The sequence below is a fragment of the Neopsephotus bourkii genome, unplaced genomic scaffold, assembly GCF_033783945.1.
Source record: "Neopsephotus bourkii isolate Nb327-2 ecotype Australia unplaced genomic scaffold, CSIRO-AGI_Nbou_v1 NB_234, whole genome shotgun sequence".
NCBI lineage: Eukaryota > Metazoa > Chordata > Aves > Psittaciformes > Psittacidae > Neopsephotus > Neopsephotus bourkii.
The window spans coordinates 1,379,903-1,402,146 of NW_026900744.1; the positions used below are offsets into that span (position 1 = coordinate 1,379,903).

The 22,244-nt window shown below is 42.1% G+C and overlaps 1 protein-coding gene across 4 annotated transcripts; it reads right to left on the bottom strand.

The window, feature by feature from the left end:
* Window positions 1-214: 214 nt before the first annotated feature.
* On the bottom strand, window positions 215-20,637 carry SHISAL2A (shisa like 2A). 4 transcript variants are annotated; one of them, XM_061344806.1, is made up of 5 exons: window positions 20,273-20,620; window positions 12,095-12,234; window positions 5,836-5,917; window positions 860-1,020; window positions 215-696 (listed from the first exon to the last, which is right to left on the bottom strand). In XM_061344806.1, exons 1-3 carry the CDS (start codon window positions 20,452-20,454, stop codon window positions 5,886-5,888), a joined length of 354 nt encoding a protein of 117 aa, XP_061200790.1. In that variant the 5' UTR covers window positions 20,455-20,620; the 3' UTR covers window positions 215-696; window positions 860-1,020; window positions 5,836-5,885. The 4 variants fall into 4 exon arrangements, with proteins under 4 accessions (XP_061200790.1, XP_061200792.1, XP_061200789.1 ...); XM_061344808.1 differs by lacking the exon at window positions 860-1,020 and having other exon boundaries at window positions 218-696; window positions 12,095-12,144; window positions 20,273-20,637; XM_061344805.1 differs by lacking the exon at window positions 860-1,020 and having other exon boundaries at window positions 228-696; window positions 20,273-20,616.
* Between the last annotated feature and the right edge of the window lie 1,607 nt (window positions 20,638-22,244).

Sequence of the window (22,244 nt, forward strand, 5' to 3'; positions counted from 1 at the left end):
ATATTCCAACATATTTCGATGTAGAACCTGCAGAACATTTGTGGATATTCATTTCAACTCATCTCAGTGTTTACTGTTTCCAGTGAAAACAGCTACTGAAATAAAAAACTTCCCTGCAAAACCTCACTACTTCGTTGGAAAATTCTTCCATCAACATGATTTTAGGTGAGGGAAAACAATACATTAAGAATACAACACAGCAAATGCCAGATTTTATTGAGGTACTGCGTTCACATCTGTTGGTACACGGAACAATTACACTTAGCTAAAAAACAACCACATTCCTGAGACACCACATGAAGACAGCATACAGGGAAAGCTTAAAACAAAGCTTGGTCAACATGGTGTGCTAAATTGCTCTGCTTGACAACTGTGTTATCTCAGTGGAACTGCACAGGGTAAAGACAACATTTTACATGAAAATGACTAGCAGCAGGAGCTGGTGTGTGCAAATCAAAGTTTACTACTTCTCAGTACTGCAACCATACACAAATACATATCCTGGCACAGCTTTACATTGGCCTCTGGTTATCAACAGTGGTTGTAACAGCCAGGAAACTCCTCTGAAAGAGTGGGTCAGGTTCTTGTGGCTTACAGTCACAGTCCATCCTTGTGGCTCAGGAAATCTCTTCAAGCCACTTGGCTTTGTCAACAGCTTGTTTTGGTGAGGGCCTTGGAAAGGATGCAGCTCTCTATCTGCAAAATACCAATCAGAGTGTAGAATTAGCCTGATCAGAGGAAGACCTTTTAACGGTGCTGCACAGCAGAATTGTTAAGGAGATCCTGCAAATAAATCTAGAACAAACCACACAGTTCAATCTGTTTCACTGGCATCACTTATTTCCAAGCATCTCATTACTTTATCATGCAAAAAATTACACCTCTGAAGGGCATCCCTACAACCATGAAACACTAAATGGCTCCTCTGTGGATGTATGTGGACGGGTAGATCTGCTGTTGCTTCTCCTCTGTGAAAGTGAGGATTTCACCTTACATGTGAAGGCTCAAGGCACAATGGTGCTAGAACAAAACAAAACAAAAGGCTTAGCAGATGTGTCTTTCATCTAACATTTCTATGCAGTGCCTCCTGGAATATGCACCATTAATATCTACATTTTTCCATACATTTTTTCTTTTCTTTTTTTTAATGATAGACATACTCACAATGCGTGCCTTTAATCCTGAAGGATACCAAAACATATTCCAGACTACACCTGAAGGATTTCTATACAAAGAAATCACTCCACTGCTCATTAAAACAGGATTGGTTCTGAGGTGAAGCACAACAGCTGCTGGTACAGCTGGGTTTAGAAGCAGATTGTCTGGATAGGCAAAAAACAAGGGACATGCACTGAAGTCTAGCCAGAAAATCTCAGCAAATTCAGCTACCGACAGAAGTTCTGAAGTGTGAAATCTTGGATTTCAAGGCAGATGGCAACTAGCAGCAAACAGCACCACAACCAGCAAAGAACATCACTTCCAATGCCATTTCATCGAGAAGAATGATGCTTATCGGAGTTATCAGTGATATGTCTGTAGATTCTAGATTTTATGCTGCTTAAGGTGTTGGGGATAGTTATATGTTTCTGACCAACCTAAATAAAACCACACAAGACATACATATAAACTTAGATTTGTACCCTCCCCCAGTATTGCCATCAGGTTGACAGGAGGCTCAGCATGAGTCAGCAGCCTGCCCTGGCAGCCAAGAGGGCAAACCACATCCTGGGCTGTGTTAAATACAATATCACCAGCCAGGCAAGAGCTGATCATCCTTCTGTATTTAGACTTGGTGCAGCCTCACCTTGAGTACTGTGTGTAGGCCTTGCGCCCACAATTTAAGAAGGATTAAGGTAACCGAGTCCAGAGGAGGGCAACAAAGCTGATGAAAGGGCTGGAAGGTATGTCCTGTGAGGAGTGGCTAACGACCTTGGTCTTGTCTAGGTTGGAGAAAAGGAGGCTGAGGAGCAACCTCATTGCTCTGTACACCTTTCTGAGGAAGTGACCTGTGAGGGTGCTGAGGCGCTGGCACAGGGTGCCCAGAGAAGCTGTGGCTGCCCCATCCCTGGCAGTGTTCAAGGCCAGGTTGGACACAGGGGCTTGGAGCAAGCTGCTCTAATGGAAGGTATCCCTGCCCGTGGCAGGGGGCTGGAACTGGATGAGCTTTAAGGTCCCTTCCAACACAAAACATTCTGTGATTTCATGATCCTGTGACCTCTTCTTGGTATACAATAACATCATATCAGTGGGAATGGTTCAAAGCTGCACCATGGGAGGTTTAGTCTGGACATTAGGAAGTATTTCTTTACCAAGAGGGTGGTCAAGCACTGGCACAGGCTTCTTAGAGCAGTGGTCATTGCCCCAAGCCTGTCAGTGTTTAAGAGGCATTTTAACAATGCCCTTAATACTTTGCTTTAGGTTTTGGGCAGCACTGCAGGGGTCAGGCAGTTGGACTAGATGATTCCTGTAGGTCCCTTACAACTGAAATAGTCTATCCCTGCATACAGCATTTCTGCTTAAATACCATATCAGAAGGGATCTCAGACATTCCTATTATGGCCATCACTTTTTCTCCAGACTAGGGCCAGTTCCACACACAGCCTGACACAGCATCCAAGACTCTCGCTACTCACAGCAGCTTGACACATATTTCCTTCCCAGACCTGGAAGTCTAGCGAAAGCCAGGGGTTACTGATGTGGCTTATGGGATCCCTGGGGCTAATTCACAGCCCCACACAAAGGCTGAAGAGATCCTTCAGTCTAACCTGTTCAAGATACCCTTGGAAGAACGTCCCACAAGTTGCCTCATTGGCTGGTCCAGTACTACTACTGCCCTTATAGCTTGGAAGATTTTCTATCACTAAATCTGGATCTACTTCAAAGTGAAATTCAGCACAGTACTTACCCTTCCTGCCACATCCATGAAGGATACTCACTGTCCTGTTCTACATAACTGAACACTGTCACTCATCTTTTCTATGCTTAAGCCTGTCCTGCCATTCAAAAACCTAAATATTTTACCTCAGTTTTCTCTTTTCTCCAGTATGTCAATACCTAAAAGCATTACTGATAGAGACGCTGCCAGCACTAACTGGAACAAATTACTACCTTACATCCTATATACAGTTCCCTTCTTTGATACAGCAGACTAAAAGACCCCAGAACATCAATATTCTGTGTATGGCATACTGTAAACCCCAAGATATTCCCCCCCCTCCTTAGTTAATCTCCTTTAGGTATATTTGAGGATTTGATTTCTCCTTTTTAAACACAGCACTTTGCTTTTATCTTTATTGTACTTCACCTTTTTGATTTCAAACCATTTCTCCAGGGCACTGAGACAACTCTGAAAGGCAGTTTTACCCTCAAAGGCTTGCAACCCCTCTCAGGGTGGTGCCATCATAAATTTTATACATATGCTCTTTAGTCCTTCAGCCAAGCTCTTAGTACTCAACTGGGATGGAGTACCAAGACATCCTTCCCTCTGAAAATGTGTTTGAGAATGAGCCACAGAAAACTTGTCTTTGCCTGCCTGTTCATAAAGACCTGTAGTCTTTATGAACCACTTGTTCCCACTCCTCTGACAGGCAAAATTATCTTGACAAAGAGAGAAATTAGACTGGTTTGTCATGATTTGCCTTCATGAGATCTGTGTTAGGTTTTTCTTTATGCATAACTCGATTGCTTAATAATTTGATATATTACCACTCCAAGTTAGAAGCGATGCTTCCAGCTGCCTCCTTCCTCTGTTTTCCCTTTTCAAAGCTAAGAGTTGCATTTGCCATTTTGCTGGAAAGAAAGATCATGCAAACAGACTTGAATTGTGTGCTGAGCTACATCAGCTGCAAGGGTGTAGGGGGTCCTCTTCCTCATTAAAACCCTGTGAATTTGGCAGAGGAAGTGCACATGCTAAATCAGATCTAATTGCCACATGGAGCTTTCTCACAGCAGTGGAAGGCTTGCAGCCACTGGTGGACTTTCTGGCTTATCACTGCACTGTGGCTCTCCGTAACAGGTGAGGGCATGAAATCTTCAACAAGCAGACTACATGAAAAGCAAAGGATAGAAAACAGGTAGAGATCTGGAATTTCTACCAACACTTTATGGGATAATCTGTTGAAGTTCAGAAGAAATCTTTGCCTCCCATTTCATTTTCACAGAAAGTTCCCAGCTGTTCCATTCTTGGTCTGGAAGCAAAAAGGCTCACAGGCTAAGGGCATAGTTTTCCTGAATGTAGCCCGAAAAGTCTCAAGTACTTTGAGTCTTCATGACAATACCAGCTTCATTTTGCCAACAAAAAAAATATTGGATAATTCATCCACAAAAACAAGCTTCTCATTGTTTTGGTCCTTATAGGTAATGTGCATTCAAACCCCTACAATAAAATCCTCTGCAACTGGCCTTGCAGTTCGCTCCCTGCAAGCAATAGTGCAGGCTACACTTCAGGGCACTTCATAAACATTAGTCTCTATGACATGATGGAAGACAGGCAAGTTGAAGCATGAGGAAATGAAAGGCTCACGGCCTTGAGAAAGCAATGTCACATTCACAGACCTGAACTGAGGTCTCAGCTCAGCACTTAGCGCCTGCCTCAGATATTTTGGGATTTTCTCACCACAGACTGCTTTCTGACTGCAGGATCCTTTTTAGTCTTCCCGTGGCATTTTTCTTCCACAAGCCATTTCATTTGCAACAGCAGTAAGAAAAAATAGGTGTGGAGGTGGGTTAGATGTTTGAAAATGAGTTTTTGTTACACTGAAGTATTTGCATGAGGACAAGCAGCCCAAACCAACCTACTATGCTGATAATAAAAGAGTGCTTGAGAAAGATGCATTTGCACTTACAATGCACAGGGTGGCTTTCTTTTTAAGGGTACAAGAGAAAAGACACAAAGCAAGGAACTCTGGCACATTTATTTTCCTGTTCATCTAACAGCTGCTGAGCAAACAAGCCCACTTCTTTTTGCTTCCCCTGTGACAGACATTGCTGATGTACAGCTATTCTCACGTTCTGTGGCTGTTTAGCCATGAGCTTTCACCTCCCACAGAAAGTAAGATGCACGTTTTATGCCATCTGAAGTATTCTGCATTATTCATAAATTCCTCTTAAGTCTGAAGTAGAATTCACCTGTACTGGCATACATTTTAAATACTATTTTGCATGGTCTGTGCCATAGGCAGTTTGATCTTCAAACATGATTTCAGCACAAAAATCCAATCAGTATATGAAACTTCACTTTTTGCAAGACAATACTTTTCAGTCCCTTATGAGACTTGACTCAGCACTTGTAGGTAGCATCCCCAGGAAGCAGGGGATGCTAACCTAAACGACCCACCAGACAGTTCTCTGCTTTTACCCTTGGTCACACAGGAGTCTTTCTAGAAGTTCATCATTAAACAATTTGTTTTAAATGATAAGTTAGAAGGGCTGCCTCCTTAATATGCTGTGGTACATCCAGGACAGCATCAGGAAAAGGCCAAAGGCAGAATAAGGGGAATGTAATCTCTGGTGCACACAGCCATGATTGAATATTCATGTACAAGTAAATCAGTAAGAAGAGATTTCTCTGTGGGGGGACTGTGTTCAAGTCTCTGCAGATACTCCTGTGCAAGGTCAGCATCAGGGCAATGTCTAAGGACTGTATGATATAGAATCATATATAAGGACTCAAATCATAGGCAGTTTGCTAGTGCTTTTCAGAAACCTAAAAACCCACATAAAGGTTCATGGCATTTTGAAAAATGCTTATCATTATCTGCATCACCACATATAAAACAAATCAGAGGGTATACAAATACAATAGAGTAAGAGGAAAAATAAATGTTCTCACTGTACCTATTTTCATGACACCATTGGTAGAATCCATCCAGTGCCTCTGGTTTTTTTTAACATATTGAACTCCCTCTGGTCTCACTGTCTGTAAAACAAAAGCATTTTTAGTAAAACTAACAGCATTATTCTTCCTTCAGTTGTGTAGTAATATACAGATGTACCAGAGGAAACACAGCTCCTAGAATCTTTCTCTACAGTTTTTAGAGGATGGGATAAACTAGAGCTATTCCACTTTCTGCTCCTAAGCCTCTGGGAGGCTGCAATTAATAACTTGTGTTAAAAAGGAATAAACATTAAGATGAAAACTAACATAAGGTACAGTCCTGCGGTATATGAAGGACTTATAGCAGGATATCAGAGTGTCTCCTTAAAGGAATGGCAGAAAAACTTCCTGGATTCAAGAAAATAGATCAGAAATCTCAAACGTTCATCCTGCTCCAAACGCGATCAGTCACTATTGCTTTCACTGCACCTTCCATCCAATGACCCCAAAGCACTGCATGGGGGGAGGCTCACAACTTGTCTTGGCATGAAAGAAGCGTAACCCTTAGTTTTAGAAAGATTAAAGGGAAAAATTGCAAATAAAGCAATTTTTAATTAGGCATTTCTCCTGTTGTCCAGGGAAAGTTCAGTTCTGGCATCTCCCATCTTTTCAGTGTTGGACTTTGAAGCTCAGTAGTAGTCGAGTGTTGTTTTACAGAGCACAGCTTCAAAGGTTAAAATAAGTAACAGTTCATTAACATCCTACCAGGCCACTGACAGACGCCTGCTTTCCTGCCCTGCTTCTCTCTACCCCATTAGCCCCATCCTTCTTCCACACCTTCCCAGGTGCACCCAGGCCCTTGAAGTTTCTTCTGTAGCTACTGGCTCCAAAACTTCTCCTTGCTCCACCTTCTCATCTAAGTCTCCTTATGGATCTCATCAGTCTTCTCCCCATGCCTGGCTCCCCGTATTTCCCATTAGCCTTGAGTCCAGCACTGTCTGACCTCATTTTCCAGTTTCCCACTGCTTGGGCAACACAGAGATGAAAGAGAAAGAAAGAGGAGAGAGAAGCATAACTAGGCAGGGTGCTTCTGTCCAAGGAAGCTTGTGGGGAAGGGATTAAAAAAAGTTCCTGTAACCAAAAGGGCTGAATAGTTGAGAATTTTAGTATTTTCATTTAAAAAATAAAAAGGAACCAAGCAAATTAGGCAAAGGTATTACTTAGTTTTGAAGGGTTTCGAAAGCTACATTTTATTTTGTTTGAATTGAAAAAACCTTGCAGTTTGGAATGTGATAGTTTGACAGTTCAAAAACTCTGTAAAATAATATTTAAGCCAAGATTTTAGTTGAAACCAAGTCTTTTCAGTGAGTTAGTTCAGCTGTGATCAAAAGAAACCCAAAAAGCAGAACTATCAAATTCCAAATCAGCTATAAGAGGAAGCCTGGTTTTGAGTTCTGTCTTCATTTCATATCTAAACCAGTTTACAGCATCTATGGGTATCTTTGCAGTATAAAACCAGACTTAATGAGCTGCAAAAGCCTCACTGTTACAAGAAAGTTTAGGAAATGTAAAAGCTAACAAGTCCAATTTAAACATTTCCAGACCTAATCTTTCCTAGCTATAGAACTTCGAGCTAATTCGACCCTTCCACTAAATTTGAATTCCCAGCTCCAAAATAGGAAAGTTCCTTATTTCCTAAAGGAAAATAAATAATCTTGGGGGCAGGGAGCTTGGATTTATTTTTCTTCTAAAAGTTGAGCCCATTTGGCTGATTTTCCCCATATACAAGTACCTGAGGCAGATGGCTGGCAAAGAAAAAGGTAGCCTAACCAGGGAAAATTTAAGGCCAGCTGCAGAAAGACCACACAGTGGAAATTACTGATGAGCCTAGAAAGCAAAGCTATCAATGCACACTCCAAAACACAAGCACAGTGTCACTGAATTCAGACAGCACCTCGCTGGTTTCAGAACCAACAGTCAGATAACTAACAGAGCTAAGTAGAAGAATGTGAGTGTTCAGTGCTTTTTCATCAAAATATTTGAATATTTCGTATATTTGAAGAGTGTCCCGTGAGGAATCTTAATTAAGGAAAGAAATAGGGACAGGAAGGTCATCCGGCTATCTTTTGAGTTGAGTTTTTCCTTATGAAATGAAACCATGAACTTTTGCATACTATGATGTCACTGCTGTGTAAAAACACAGAATTAATCTCTTCTATTAAAGAACATTTTTCCCCAGCACTTATGAGTAATTTAGAAGGCCACAGTTCTCTTCACACTCCAACCCAAAGGTCCCTGCTGTCTGACTCTGAATGCATTAGAGAGGTCTTCTTGTGCTAAGCTTTAAAGGAAAATGTTAGTTACCATCATAAAATCTAATTTGCTGTTCTCACTTAGCAGTGGTATAGGACACCTCACCCCAAAGGTCCTCCTGCACTAATTCTGGCTGAAACACAGGGACAACTCAGAAAATGCGTTTACAAACCGTTTGGGTCACCAAGGAGGGAAGTCTCTATCTACCTTTTTACCTCTGGCAGCAAAACCCATTCTAAGGGGCCAGCAGAGATAACCACTCCTCTCTCATCAGCTGCATGGTCCAGAGAAGCACATCTTTCCCAGAGATGTGCATTCTTTCCCAGAGCTGAGCAGCATGTGCATTCTTTCCCAGAGCTGAGCAGCAGATATCCTTCTAGATTCTTCCTTTTCTGCTTGCTTATCTCTCCTCTCCTGCCAATTATGCCATCTTGACTCAGTCCTCCTCATCTCCCTAGATGCTCTAGCATTGTTCACTCAGCCTTAACAAAACACTTGCAATCTTGAGACTCCCTAGTTCCCTACCTTTTAAAGGGGATAAACCTTTTGCATAAAGAGAAGCTTTTTGGTTAGGAGGAGGACAAAGTGGATGACCAAATTCCCTTTCACCTTGGGAAAATCCATAAAGTTTGCATTCTCGGGGCTTGGATTTCTTTGGGGCTTTTATTTACCAAGAAACACTTTCGTAGTTCTCTAGCCTTCAAATGAGAGAAACAATGAAAAAATCCTTTCTCTCAGAAAGAGCTCACTGAGCAACTTTTATGACTAAAAAGCTAGTTCACTATACTAAGAAAAAGTATGCTCCAGTGATTTGAATACTCCCCTTGGTCTCAAAAAGCGTGGCTCAATTCTCTGTACCACAAAATTTCTGTGTCAAGCTATTCTTGACATATCATAAGCAAAAGGACAAAGGGCTTCTGGTTAGTGATGCCCTTTGAAAATTCCACTGGACATTAATGTCTGAACTGACAAAGCATTAAAAATATGACACTTCCCTGCAGTTATGTCTCTGTGAGATGGGGCTAATAGCTTCTCCCTACTTTGGAAATGTAGCTGTGAGGATAGAGTTAAAACTGAAGTCCTTTGACACTTCAGAAAGGCAGACCATTATAACCCACAAGCCAAACCCTAGGTGAACCTCGCATCCTAAAGCAGAGTGCAAACAATAAATAATGTATAAAGAGCTCAGACGTGGCCTATAAAGGAGAGGATTTCATTTAAATACTTACAAGTATGTTGCTGCTTTTTATTGAGAAATAGTAGATCTGTTAAAAAACTAGATTCTAAAGTCCTTGACATATGGGAGCTTCTCATTTGCCTGGTCACAGTCTTGCACATAAGGGATCAACTCTACACTATGCTACTACAAATAGAAAGGAGTAGAACTATTAACATTTAAGTAGTTCCTCCTCATCTACACCAGTGACTGAGCTCATTTTTCATGAAATTCAAGTCAGATTAAAATGCTAATATTTACTAGGGCTAACAACATGCTTAGCTAACTCAGGAACCCCATATATAACATCTGTGTTGATGCCACCAAAGACCATTTATTCAAGACTAAATACAGGCAAATTCCAGGCAATGTACTTTTTGAACTCAGAAGCTTTAACACAGGCTGCACATCCACTCTATTGGTAGATTCATGATCAATCTTGAAGTCATTTCTGCAAAAAAGTCAGCAATTCTATTTCCATATTTAGGAGATCTTGGATGAGCCCACGGAACAATGACCAACTTTTACTATTACATGAAGGAGGAAAGGCATACAATAATCAATTTTATGTTTAATGAAATACAAAGCTCCAACTGAGCTGATGTATTATCAGTGAAATTGAATATAATAAAAAATATTGCTTTTATGAATGAGTGCTCTCTGAATGCTCCAAGGGGACAGATGATGCACAACACCTGATGTGTGACGCAGCTTTTGTCTGAACAGCAGATTATGCTAGCCCAGAAAAGCAGGGCTGAGCTGAGTTCAGTTACAATATACGGTCCTCAGGCCTAACGTTTTCTGCAGCTTCTAAAAACTGTTTCGATTTTTTTAAATTCATTTTTAATTGCCTATATATGATTATGCTCAAATCTCAGAAGAACTGAAAGAGGAAAAAAGAGGCTGCTTTTACTGTTCCCCAGGCCTGAAAGCAGCTAACCAGTCATCTTGTAAGACACTCAGCCCTTGCATGACTACCATGCAAAAGAAAACCCGGTAGGATGAAGGGAGGCACTCAGGCTTGTCAATGAAATCCTTCAACATTTTCAAAGATTTCTCAACCCTGGCAAAGTGACTGGCTTTCAATTTCTGGCAACCCACCTCATCAACAGCTAAAGCTACCAGAATTTAGATGTAAAATAACTGTCATTCAGAGCAGCCAAAGAAGCAGAATAATAAAAGTGAAAGAACACAGGATGAGAGCAAAGTCAAAACAGTGTTTAGATACAAAGCAATGCAGGCTGAATAAAGCTCAAATCAACACAGGTTTTGGAAAAAGCAAAAATCTCTCAGCTTCCTGGAGTCATAACACCTGGAATCATGAGAGACAGGACACCTACACAAATGCTGGGTCATCAGTGGGAAAGCTTGGGACATTGTTCACCTCATGGTAGGAAGAAAGGAATAATCTCTAATGCCCAAGCAGGATGTGGTTCTGCAGCAGGGTTCAAGTCTGTAGAGAAAGATGAAATCACTTGGCTGCAGTGGTGCATGAGCACCTGCCTCCTTCCCAGCTCCTTATATGCCAAACATGTCTGGCATAAAAATACAAAGCATGAGAAAAACAGCACTACTGTCCTGGCAATGGATCAAGAGCTGATGCCATAACAGGAAAACCTGAGGGAAGAAGTTAAACAGCAACATGTTCAAAAGCATAATGCCAGTTTATAATTAGAACATAACCATCTTGTAAAAGATCACTAGGCATTTTGCTCATCCCACCCAAAAGTTTATTTAGGTTGCTCTAGGTAGCAGGTCTGATTTCCACTCTCTCCAGGATGGTGTGAAGTTTTCAATTTGCAGATTAGTAGCAGTTTGCTGAATGTGTGACTTCCACTTCAGCAGCTTGCTTAGCTTATACAGCTCCAAAGGAAGGCATTGCATTTCCTGATGGCCCTGCAAAACACTTTTAGACAAAAGCCTGCATTCTTTGGAGAACAAGACACAGCAATTTTGGTATGAAGTGGACTGTGTCAACTAGACACTCGGGAGAGGACTTGCTGCTTATAATAGGCTATAACTGCAGTAACTCATAGGTCATTATTCCCCCTTTTCAACTTCCAAGGCCTAATTAAGTACAACATTCTCTTTACTTCCTACAGCTTTACTGGATGTGGAAACCCACTTTTAAACATTCAGGAAGTCCAAGACAAAGGGTGAAACTTTTTGCCATCAAAACATGCAGTCAGATTCCGCAAAAGTAGTGAAATATAGCAGCAGCACAGGTTTTCCCACATCAGTGCTGGCTACATGCACTGCTCCTGCTGGTGTCTGTCAACATAGTTTGGGCACAAAGGTTTGGATTACTGGGACTGAAGCAAAGAGTCATAGATTTGGACTGGATCCTAGGTCAGAAAGAAAGAAAAAAGAACGATCGCTCCCTGTCACAAGAAAATACACTTAAAATCTCTTTTGAGATTCTTATTCCTAGAATGAAATCACTACTGTATGTTTATGTACTCTTGACAGCAAATAACTTATTAGACCTCATCCTAATAAAGAGAGTTATTTGTTGCACTCTTACTATTGCAAAGCTTTACTCTTCCTTCTACTAAATAAATACACTGAGCTCGCATTCATGTTTTTTATTTGCACTTGGTATACATTTCATTCAGAAGGCAAAACAGCAGAATAGTTTGTCTACATCTTGAGGTCCCCATGAGAAATACACACTGCTGGATTCCATTTAAACACAGAATAAGGCTTTATCTCTGCAGGAGATCGTGTATGTCAATAACAACTGGTCTTACCTGCCATCTGTAAGCTTAAACCAGTATCCAGTTTGCTGCGTGGCTTCGTGCTGATAAACAAATAACAGAGAACACACACAGTGATGATAAAAGCAAAGAGGACCACTGCTGCTATCGACAGGCCCACGAGTGCTCCAACACTGAGAAGAGAGGAAAAACAAAGACATTAAGTGCACAAACAGCCTGGGATACCCTTTAAAACAATGGTCAGGATCATACCTGGAGGTTCCTTGTACTCAGGTAGGGGAGTGACTATGTATTTTACTGTACTCAGAAGTTTAGAGCTCAATACTTATGTTGCATAAACTGGAATTATTTCATTGCCCTCAGAAGGATCAATGCCATTACACAGCAGTTGGATGTCTGGCCCTTGGTGACATTTCCTCTTATCTATGCATAGTAATCCTGAGTCTGATTTAAACTGTGTTTATGAAAACCAGAAATAATTCCATGCAGTAACTGGCATCAGTGAGATCAAGAACTTTTCCAATGCAGTGCATATTCCCAGATAAGCATGGTATGATAGAAGTATCACATGCGCACACAGAGGAATTCCAGAGATCAGTCAGCCCATAGAGTCTCCTTTTCTCAAACATCATAACTATTAAAGCTGTATTTTAAGTGTGAAATGTCATTTTTATTGCCAGAAGAGCCTGTTAGAGCACTTTAAGCAAAGTGCACGTTTGCCACAGGCTTCTCACCAAGGCTGACATGCCTGTAAAAAACAGAGTGAAAAGTGCGCAAGCCATATGGCTCAGTTGTGTTAGGAGCTCTGTAGAGGAGGGTTCAGTACTGTGATCACTGTTGTGCCTTCATGCTAGGCATGCAGTAAACCACCAAACAAGACTGGAGAAGTTCTTCCATGACCTTTATCAGGGTAAAAGGAAGACTAAAGATTAATGAATTTACACAGGACCTTAATTATTCAGAAGGCCAAACATATAGCTGTATATGTAGATTTTATCAAGATACTACTTCTGCAGGATAGAAGCTACTTCACACTTTTCCATAAATATTCAGTGAGATGGTATCTGTATATACAGAAATCTCTTTAGTAGTTTCCTTATTTCCAACCCTTCTTTTCCTACTCGAAAATTCTTGTAATGAAATAAGGAACTGACTGCAATATAGTGTAGCTATCAGTTACTAACCTCTCCTGGGCCATTTGATGCCTACAGCGTTCCAGTCCTCTATTCCACAGCCCATGCCAAAGACTCTGATTTCTGGTGAAATTAAACAGCAGCCTTTTGGTCACAGATGAAGAAGAATCCAAGGACTGAGAATCCTTATATTATGATTCTGGTATATTTACAGTTTTGACAGATACAGAAAGGACAGAAGAGAGATGAACGTCTTAAATTCTACAAACTCCATCCTCTAGTGACAAAAATGTCTTTATACAGAATCACTACCAGTGAGAAGTCAATTCTACTGTGGCCTTATAGGGATATGAGAAGAACTGTGCCTTGGAATGTTTTCATTAATTTTACATTCGAGCTACTGCAAAGCTTCTCTCCAAGCTCCCGTAACACCAGGAGACAGATATGTCTACAGGAGAAACTCTTAAGATGAGCAGATATCAGTGTGACTTTAAGATACAAATCTCATCAGTTACTGGTCCAATCCATTAATGAAGTTTGTGCAACATTTAGCTCCTTGCATGACTAAAATGATTTGTTATGAGCAAAATGATTGGTTCTTGAAACAATAACTTTACCCTTACACAGATCTTCCATGGTATTTATCATCTGCATGAACTAGAGTGTTCTTATATGTTTGTGTATATATGCACATATTAAGCAAGTTTTTCCTCTTTTTTTTTTCTCAAACAAAACTTACAGGCAAGCAGTATTCTGCTCACTATGGAATTGAATATAAGCTTGGAGTCAGAGATGTCATCTAGGTTCTGGTCTTACTTATGCATGTTCTCTTAGAACACCTTGACTCAAATGGACAAAACGTAAGAAATACCCTACGGAAGGCTGAGGTGAGCAGCCATTGAGCCAAGAATTATCTCCATAGCTGAATCTATTTGAGGAAGTAATAGAAACCCAAAGGCTCTTCAGAAACAGGCACTTGGCGCTTTTTTGTCATGTCTGTACTAGCTCTATTTTAAGATTCCATTTAAATAACAGTCTGCAGTTCAGGACAAAAGAAGGTGCCCACCATTATCCAAACATTAAGCAGAGTCAGCTGTTTTAAAGCTGAATAGTTTAAGTACATATTAATGATTGTATGTTTTTGTTTGGGCATCTATTGTTTCTTAGTTGTAGCTCTCCTCCATGCAGTTTTAGGATACAAGACAGTTCTGCACTGTATAGCACACACATCTTCTGTATTACTACAGAGGTTGTGTAAGATGCTTTGTGAGTTACAAACGCCAAAGGTAAGAAAAGCAGTTCCTGAAGAACTCTACATTATTTCCCAGTACAGGTCAAGGACTTAGGATCGGTTATATGCCACTAAGTATTTGTCATGCTCCAGCAGCAATGTGAAAAAATGACCCAAAACACGGAGATCAGCATCACAAAACAAAACACACCCCAGATCTCACTTCCTAAATCAATTGGAAATTAAGGTTCAGTTTGTACTTACTGTTTTTAAACATCACATTTCAACATCAGATTGTTCTCAACATGCTGAGGCCATCAACCTCTCAAAACATATTAGCAAGTCCTTTAAGGTTAATTTGAGGTTAAAGTTCAGAGGTAGAGGGTTGTTGCTTAATTTAGAGAAATTTAGTATGCCTTCCACAGCTCTGAACACTCAAGTTTCTCAGGCAGAACATAACCTTTTCTTTTTTAAAAAAGTTAGAACTGATATCACAAGCAAAATCCCAAAATAAGGATGTTCTTTGATCATTTTAATGATCAGTTTCCTCTGAAAATAAAGACAGCACTTCAGCATGTCCTTTAGATTGTACAGCAGTTACTATGGTGCTGCATATCCATCTAGGAATGTCCCTGCTGGAAATGTTTTATCCTCTTCCCATCTTTACCTTAAACATTAGGTGTTTAAAGGCCACTTTATTCACAGGCTTCAGGGTGTGGCATTAAACAAGCAAACTAAAATGTTACTTTTGCCCCTAGCTGTGATCTCATTAACAAAATCTGGCATTAACAAGTTTCTCATCCACCCCCAAAATGGTGATCTAGCATAAAAACAGCAAGGAAGGGCCAGGGGTAACCCTGGCAGCATTTACACAGCTTTTCAAACATGAGTGATGCTTGATAGAAGACCCACAGACTGAACAGAACTCTCCCAATTAACCTTCTACAACAAAGTCATACCACACACTTCACTGATGTTCCTGCTGCACCAAGTGCCACAACAACACGCACACTTGCAGCACTGCCACACATCTCTGCACAGCCAAAGGCTTTACTGAGCAGAGAGGCTCCACTTCGTCAGCGGACTCCCCAGGCTGCTGTCCAGAGAGATGCTGGTCATTGACATTTCTGTCAGTGGATGCCCAGCATCACACACCTACAGTTACTTTTAGTCCATAAATTAGTCTATCAGCACCAACAACAGTTAAGAAAAACTTAAATATCACTAAGCAGATGCAGTATGTCCACTGATATATTGGAAGGATGCTCATAAGTCATCTGGATCTGCATGAATCAGATGCTCCTAATGCCACTGTTGCAACGACATGTTGTACATGGTATTTGCAAAGCAAACAGATAAATATTCCCAGGAGACTGGAGGAATGTGCATACAGGAGAGATAAAACAGACTTCTGGAGATCTGCACAGCAAAGCTAGGCTACAGCATTGGGTCATCATGGTTCTATGAGTATTCATTAGTAAAGCACTTTGAATAAAATCTGCACTTGGCCTGCCAGAGTTTTAATAGAGTATGTAATATGACATGAAACTTATAAAAAGTACGGATTTGAAATAGATACTATAATTGTATTTGATACTGAAAGAAGCCATGAAATTTGCAAACTAAAACTTAATTGAACAGTGACAAAATGATTCTAAAATATTGCATACTAATGAGAAACAAAAAAGGTGCTGACTGAACCTAACTGCATCACAGAGCAGTACAGATACCACACATCCAGCATTCCTCCTCCTCCACTCAGCTTTGGAGTATAAGTAGATGTCATGATAACTGCATGTACATGCTCAGCACATGGCTCTGTTCAGTGTTCTGCTCACTAGTGTTTTACAGCACCTGCATTTTGTGGTTTCAAACGCTGCACAACCTTCTGATTGAGCTTGATGATCTTAAAGGTCTTTTCCAACCTAGCTGATTCTATGAGTCTATGAATTCTGTACACCCCTGACTTTTCCTAATGTTCCCTTCCCTGTTCCATGGGCTTTCTGAGATAGAAAAAAATGTTCTTCACGCTTCTTTGCTGAGATCAGCTTCACAAGAAATGCAGGAAAGGCATCTTGGCAAAAACTAAAACAAACCCAAAACCTATACTATTTAAGTATCAACAAAAAAGGCATAAGTGAGAAATTAATAGCATCACAGATAATAAATTCAGAGGATAATATGAAATGTGTCAGAGCTGCTCAAAGGTCATTTATGATTGTCCAGCAGCTCCTAATACAGCAGGTATTAAGATGCACTTGTCAAATACTGCAGTTTTTGCAGGAGTGGGAGGGGAAAGATGATTCCATTTTCCTAAGAAATAGTGCAGTATATAGCTCTGAACATAGTACAGGCAGCAGTGATTTGGTGACAAAAAAAAATAGCATAGGCAACTATCGCTTCGGGTTGCCTAGGCTGCTGGTTATTGCATGAACTGCTTCCGTCAGAGCTGGCTGCTAAGTGGTCTGGCAACACACCTCCCACAGCAGGAAAAACACAAGAGAAATAGGCAACAGTTTCCTCAAATTCTGCCCGGTGTGTCACCAAACAGAAATAATCCCCGAGATGTCACCAACCACTTGGTAGTTCATTTCAGTCACTGCTTTCAAATCAGTGGCGAGTCAAGCAAAGACAAATTTAGAATGAGAAACTTAAAGTTCTGGAGTAAAGCAAATCCTGCAACAATTACCCCATCAGAGCTTCCAGCTCCTTTCCCTTCCTCAGTACATTCAATCTCCAGACTTACCTTGGTTGGTTTGGCTAACTCTTGAATAGTTTTAAGTCTTAAGGGTTTCAAGTCTTAAAAGCATGTCCTCAAAGGCTATAAGAAGCATCTGAAGTATTTTAATATATTGTTGTTAAATACTGATATAAATAATGATCTGAAACAAAGCCAAGCAAGGCAGTGATCACCAAAACATTCTGAGAGACAAGAAAATGGTGGGGTTTTTAATGTTTTTCTTAAACTCCTAAGGGAACTATCATGTACAAATGTATCCAGTTTCCAAAGTGCTGCAATACCATAGGGTTTCCAGTGTGTTAGCAACTAAACTTTGTGATTTGTTATTGGAAAACCCTTCTATAATTTTGCTTAGAGGTGTAAATTGTATTTATTCATCTCTTCACAGTTATGGCAGAAGTTAAGCACCAAAAGAAGTTAAACCAGGCAGAAGTTAAACCAAAACCCTATCAATTGCAGTTTCCTCAGATCCTTTCAGTAGCTTAAGGCCATCACAGAGAGAAAAAAAACCTACAAATTCTTAAGTTTCAAAGTTTAGGCACAAATTTATGGCCTAGGTATAGGACAAGTAGTCAAACTTGTCAGACCCTAGAAAATCTTTGTAAAGGAAGATCCTTCAGAGGTGCTTCATTAAAGCCTCTCATAGGATTCAATTCTTTGAGGTACCTTCTGAAAAGATGAAGCTCTAACAGTCTTCACTGCAACATCTCATCCAGATGCAAGAGCAAAACTAACTTAATCTTTCAGTAGTTCTGCCATTTTGGGAAGGCTTCCTGTGACCAAAATAGCCCAAGACTATGCAAAAAGATCATGTAACATTAAAACAGTATGGATACTGTTTAATGAGAAAAGTGTAAAAGAGGACTCTCAGGGATGTCTTCTCACACCAGAGAAGCTGAGTAATTCTGTGCCAGTCACAGCTGCCTATGGCTTGGGAGATTTCCCACATTCAGCTGACTACTTTAACCAGACAAACCAGGCTTTAAATAACTATACATTAAATAGTAGATAAGACTAATCAAATGAAAGCAAGCCTACAGTACTCAATAGCATTTACCCAAGAGCTCTGAAGGAATTCACATGTGAAAGTGAAAAACTGCTGCCCAAGGCAACCCATCATTACAGGGAGGACACTGTCAGAGGACTCGTAGCTTGGGAACGTAACTTCAGCCTAAAACAGGGTTCTAGAGGGGAACCCAGGAACTACAGACCAGTAAATCTGATTCCCACCTTTGGCAAGACAGAAAGGTCTGTAAAAAAAGAGAATAGTACCATTAAGCCAAGAGATAAACACAGCATCAGGGCCATTACAACAGGGCACTGAGCTCATCTGGGCTGTATCTGACCCTGACTTTTACCCCCAAGCCATGATTCCCAGGTCTGTCTCAGAATCACCCTACCTGTACACAAGAAACCAGTCCTTTGACAATGAAGCTGCTACCCCCATCCATCTTATTACCACACGCTGCTCTCAGGAAGCTGCCAGCACTCACTGCTTCCTGGCAAAATCTTTCATTATAGAGTCAGCATTACTACAAGTGGAAAATGCTGCCTTGTTAACCTGCTGGAGTCCACGATGTGACAACAAGCAGATGGATAAAGGAACCCAGCAGACAGATTTTTCAAAAAGCCTTTGGAAAATCCCCACACTGAAAGTGGGTCTAAAAAGATTGAACTGATGCAGGATTAGGAAAAAGGTTTTGTTACAGATTCAAGGCTGCTTAAAAGTATAAAGCACAGGGCTGAATTGTCTTGAACAAAAAGCTTTCAGAGATCAGTTCTGAGACTGACTTTCTTCAGTGTCTTCATCAATGACCTGGAGAACAATGAAACCTGAGTTTCTGATGATCCTAAGCCCCTGCAAGCAATCAAATGCTACAAGACTTGCTGAAAACTGAGTGAGCAGGCAAAAGTGATGTAGATGAGCTTCAGCATACATAATGTAATATACAAACAAACAAAACTAAGCCTACATGACAGCGAATGTTCAGAATGTAGCCCTTCTGAACTCAACAAAAGTTTGAGAACCATTAGTGATAGCTCACTGAAATCACACTCAATGTGTGCCAGCAGGCAAAGACATCAAAGCGCTGGCCACCAACAAAAAGGATTTTGAGAGCAGGATTAAAGGCAGCATTTTGCCACTGTAGCAAAACCTTGCTACACCCACCCCTTGAGCGGGCAGCTCCACATTGTCCCTCTGAGAGCAGCACTGTGGAGCACAAAACGGATGAGAGGCAACTAAAATGATCAGTGGGACATAGCATCTGCCTTAATGGTAACTCAAAAGGATTAAGGCTGTTCAGTTTGGAGGGATGAATGCTCCGAACTGAGACACCAAACACAAAATTCTGAACGTTGTGCAGAAACAGAACATGCAATTGTTCACCAAATCTCACAATACAAATGCTAGAGGGTACTCCAGAAAAACAGTAGGAAACAATAAAATACAGGGTAAAGGATATGTCTTAAGCAGGTAGTGACTGCTGCCACCAGACCTGCAGAAGTGGCCAGCAGAAGCAAGCCCAGAAAGGGATTAGCCAAAACCATTAGACAAGTCCATCAGGCAGACGTGTACAAACACCCTGGCATGTGGACGCTGAAGAGCCTGAGAGGAATGGGGCACAGAGAGCAGCCGGGCTGGGGGTGTGCAGCTCTGCCGCTGCTGGAGATGACCTGGGATATAGAGATGGACACAGGAGAGCACAAGTCTGATTATCTGCCGCTTTCCAAGATGAAAGTTATGTAGTGCTTGACCTTAAAACACACAGAAAAGTAGCTGAAGTCATCGGGAACTTCATTCACAAAGCATCTTACACGCTCAGCGTCCGAGCCAGGAGCTCACCTCACACTCAAAGTCGGAGGGATGCTCTGCACACGGGCACTGACGTTTCCTTCCCAAAACCACACGTTATTCCCGTCAGAGACCACCCTGCCACAAGCAGAACTCTTTCTCGGCAGCAGCTGCAGCTCCGCCGCTACTCTCAGCGGGACAAAGGCTACAAGTCCCTCAGAAACTAACCCTCAGGCGAGCGTAGGTCTCTCACCCCCGGGGGCCGTCGAACCTCCACACACCACCCGCCATGCGGGACCGGGCAGCACCCTACCTGAGCCACCACATGTAGCTGTGCTCGTAGGGGAAGAAGCTGTGCGGGTCATCGCAGCAGTACTTGACGTCCTGGAAGCCGCAGCAGTACACGGCGCTGGCGTCGCCGCCCGTCCGCGGACAGCTGAACCCGCTCACCAGCACCTTGTCGGCGTTGAGGTAGCTGCTGCACTCGGCGCTCATGGTGCGGCGGTCACCCGCCGGGCTGCCCGGCTCCTCGGCTCCGGCGGCACCCGGGCGGGAGGTGGGGCGGCGAGCGGGCGGAGCTCGGGCGGGCAGGGGGCTGCGCTGGCGGCGGGCGGGAACCGCCGCCCCCCGTTCCCGTGAGGGGTCGCAGCAAGGCAGGAGCCTTCTGAGGTGAGGAAGGACGAGGAGCGCTTCCCGCCCTTCGGGATGGAGAGACAGGGCAGTGAGGGGCTGAGCCCCCCCGCGGGTACTCACCTCAAAGGCAGCGCTCAGCGTCTCTCCCTCGGGCTTGGTTTCTCCTCAGCGTTCGGTCCCACATTGAGGGGATACTTTAGGGGTCTGCCATATTAGCCTCGGTGGGGCCTCAGGACAGCCAAAGCAAGAAGGGAATTAAGAGAGATCACACCTTGGCTTTATGAGAGGTAAAAACACCACGTAACATTCAGTGTTTCTGAGAGACCAGTATCCTACACTCAAGAGAGCATTTCTCAGTTTTAAAAGTGGGCCCTGGACAGTCATTCTGTTACTTATATGAAGTCCTCTCCTGAGGGAAAGGTGGGTAGACCTTAGCTCAAGATAACGCATACCTCTGCATGCAACTCAGAAAAAAGGATAATAAAAAGCTTCCAGGAGAGCAATGGGTAGACACAACCCCCTCCAAGGACCTGGCCCTCCTCTCCAGGTTACAAGAAAGCCCAAATCAAGTGCTTTGCCACACAGTGACCCACCTCAAGGAAACGTTCAGGTTTTAGAGAGAAAGGGAAGTTGTGCAGTATCAGCAGAGCTTGACTTGAATTCATAAGGCCACATTCAACCAACGCTTCACTTTTAATTTCAGGCCTTGCCTTGAGATGAACTCCAGACAAGTGGGAATTTCATGTCATTGAGCTAACTGCCAGGCAACAGCAAGAGCCAGGAGCAATGGCAGCTTAGGGAGAGGCAGTGTCCTCACCAACCAGGGTGCAGGATCTGAACACTTCTAGGCTGGTGACAGGCACCATCAACAGTCCCAGGTAAGGTGAGCTACCATATGAAGTCCAGAATCCATCTAGGGAGACAGGACAGGAGGCAGGTTACCTACAGCATAGGAGGACCAGCAAACAATCCAGGCCAGCAAGAAACAGCAATGAACACAAGTATACTTCAGGTATACCTTAGGGAAGGTCAGGGTCCCCTGGCAGGAGCTTAAATGTGGCTCCTGGACCAATGAGCAGAGGTTGTGGATGTGATGGGGACCCAGGTGATGCTGATCAGGGGCTGATAATGGTCACTTAGAGCCCTGACACAAGTATCTTCCAGAACGACATGTAGTCCCCCTATGTTATGGTGTTTGACTGTACTTGCTAAAAGTATAAATATTCTTCAGTTGCTTGGTTGATTTTATTCTGTGAAATCAACCCTGACTTAGCACCAGCTAAAGTCAGAAATTCTGTCAGGGTCTATCTGCTGCGTTACAGATTTGCCTTCCTAATATTTAGATGCATATATGAATAGCCAGGGAAGATTCAAATTATTCAACTGCTGGGTGCCTTAAGCTTGAGCAGTTTGAGAATTTTACCTTAGGGACCTCAAAACCAGGCTCAGTGCTTGCTTGAAGTTGCACTGTACAAATGAGAGGATGAATGACAGTGATGTGGCTGGAGCAGAGTCAAGTAAAGGAGACCAGGAGGAATCAATGAGTATTGGACATGAGAAAGGAAAAGAGCTAGACTGCTATCAGATCTTCTGACAGTTGTAATTTCATCACTTGTGTTGTTCAGAAGAAACCAGATTTAATCAGATCAATT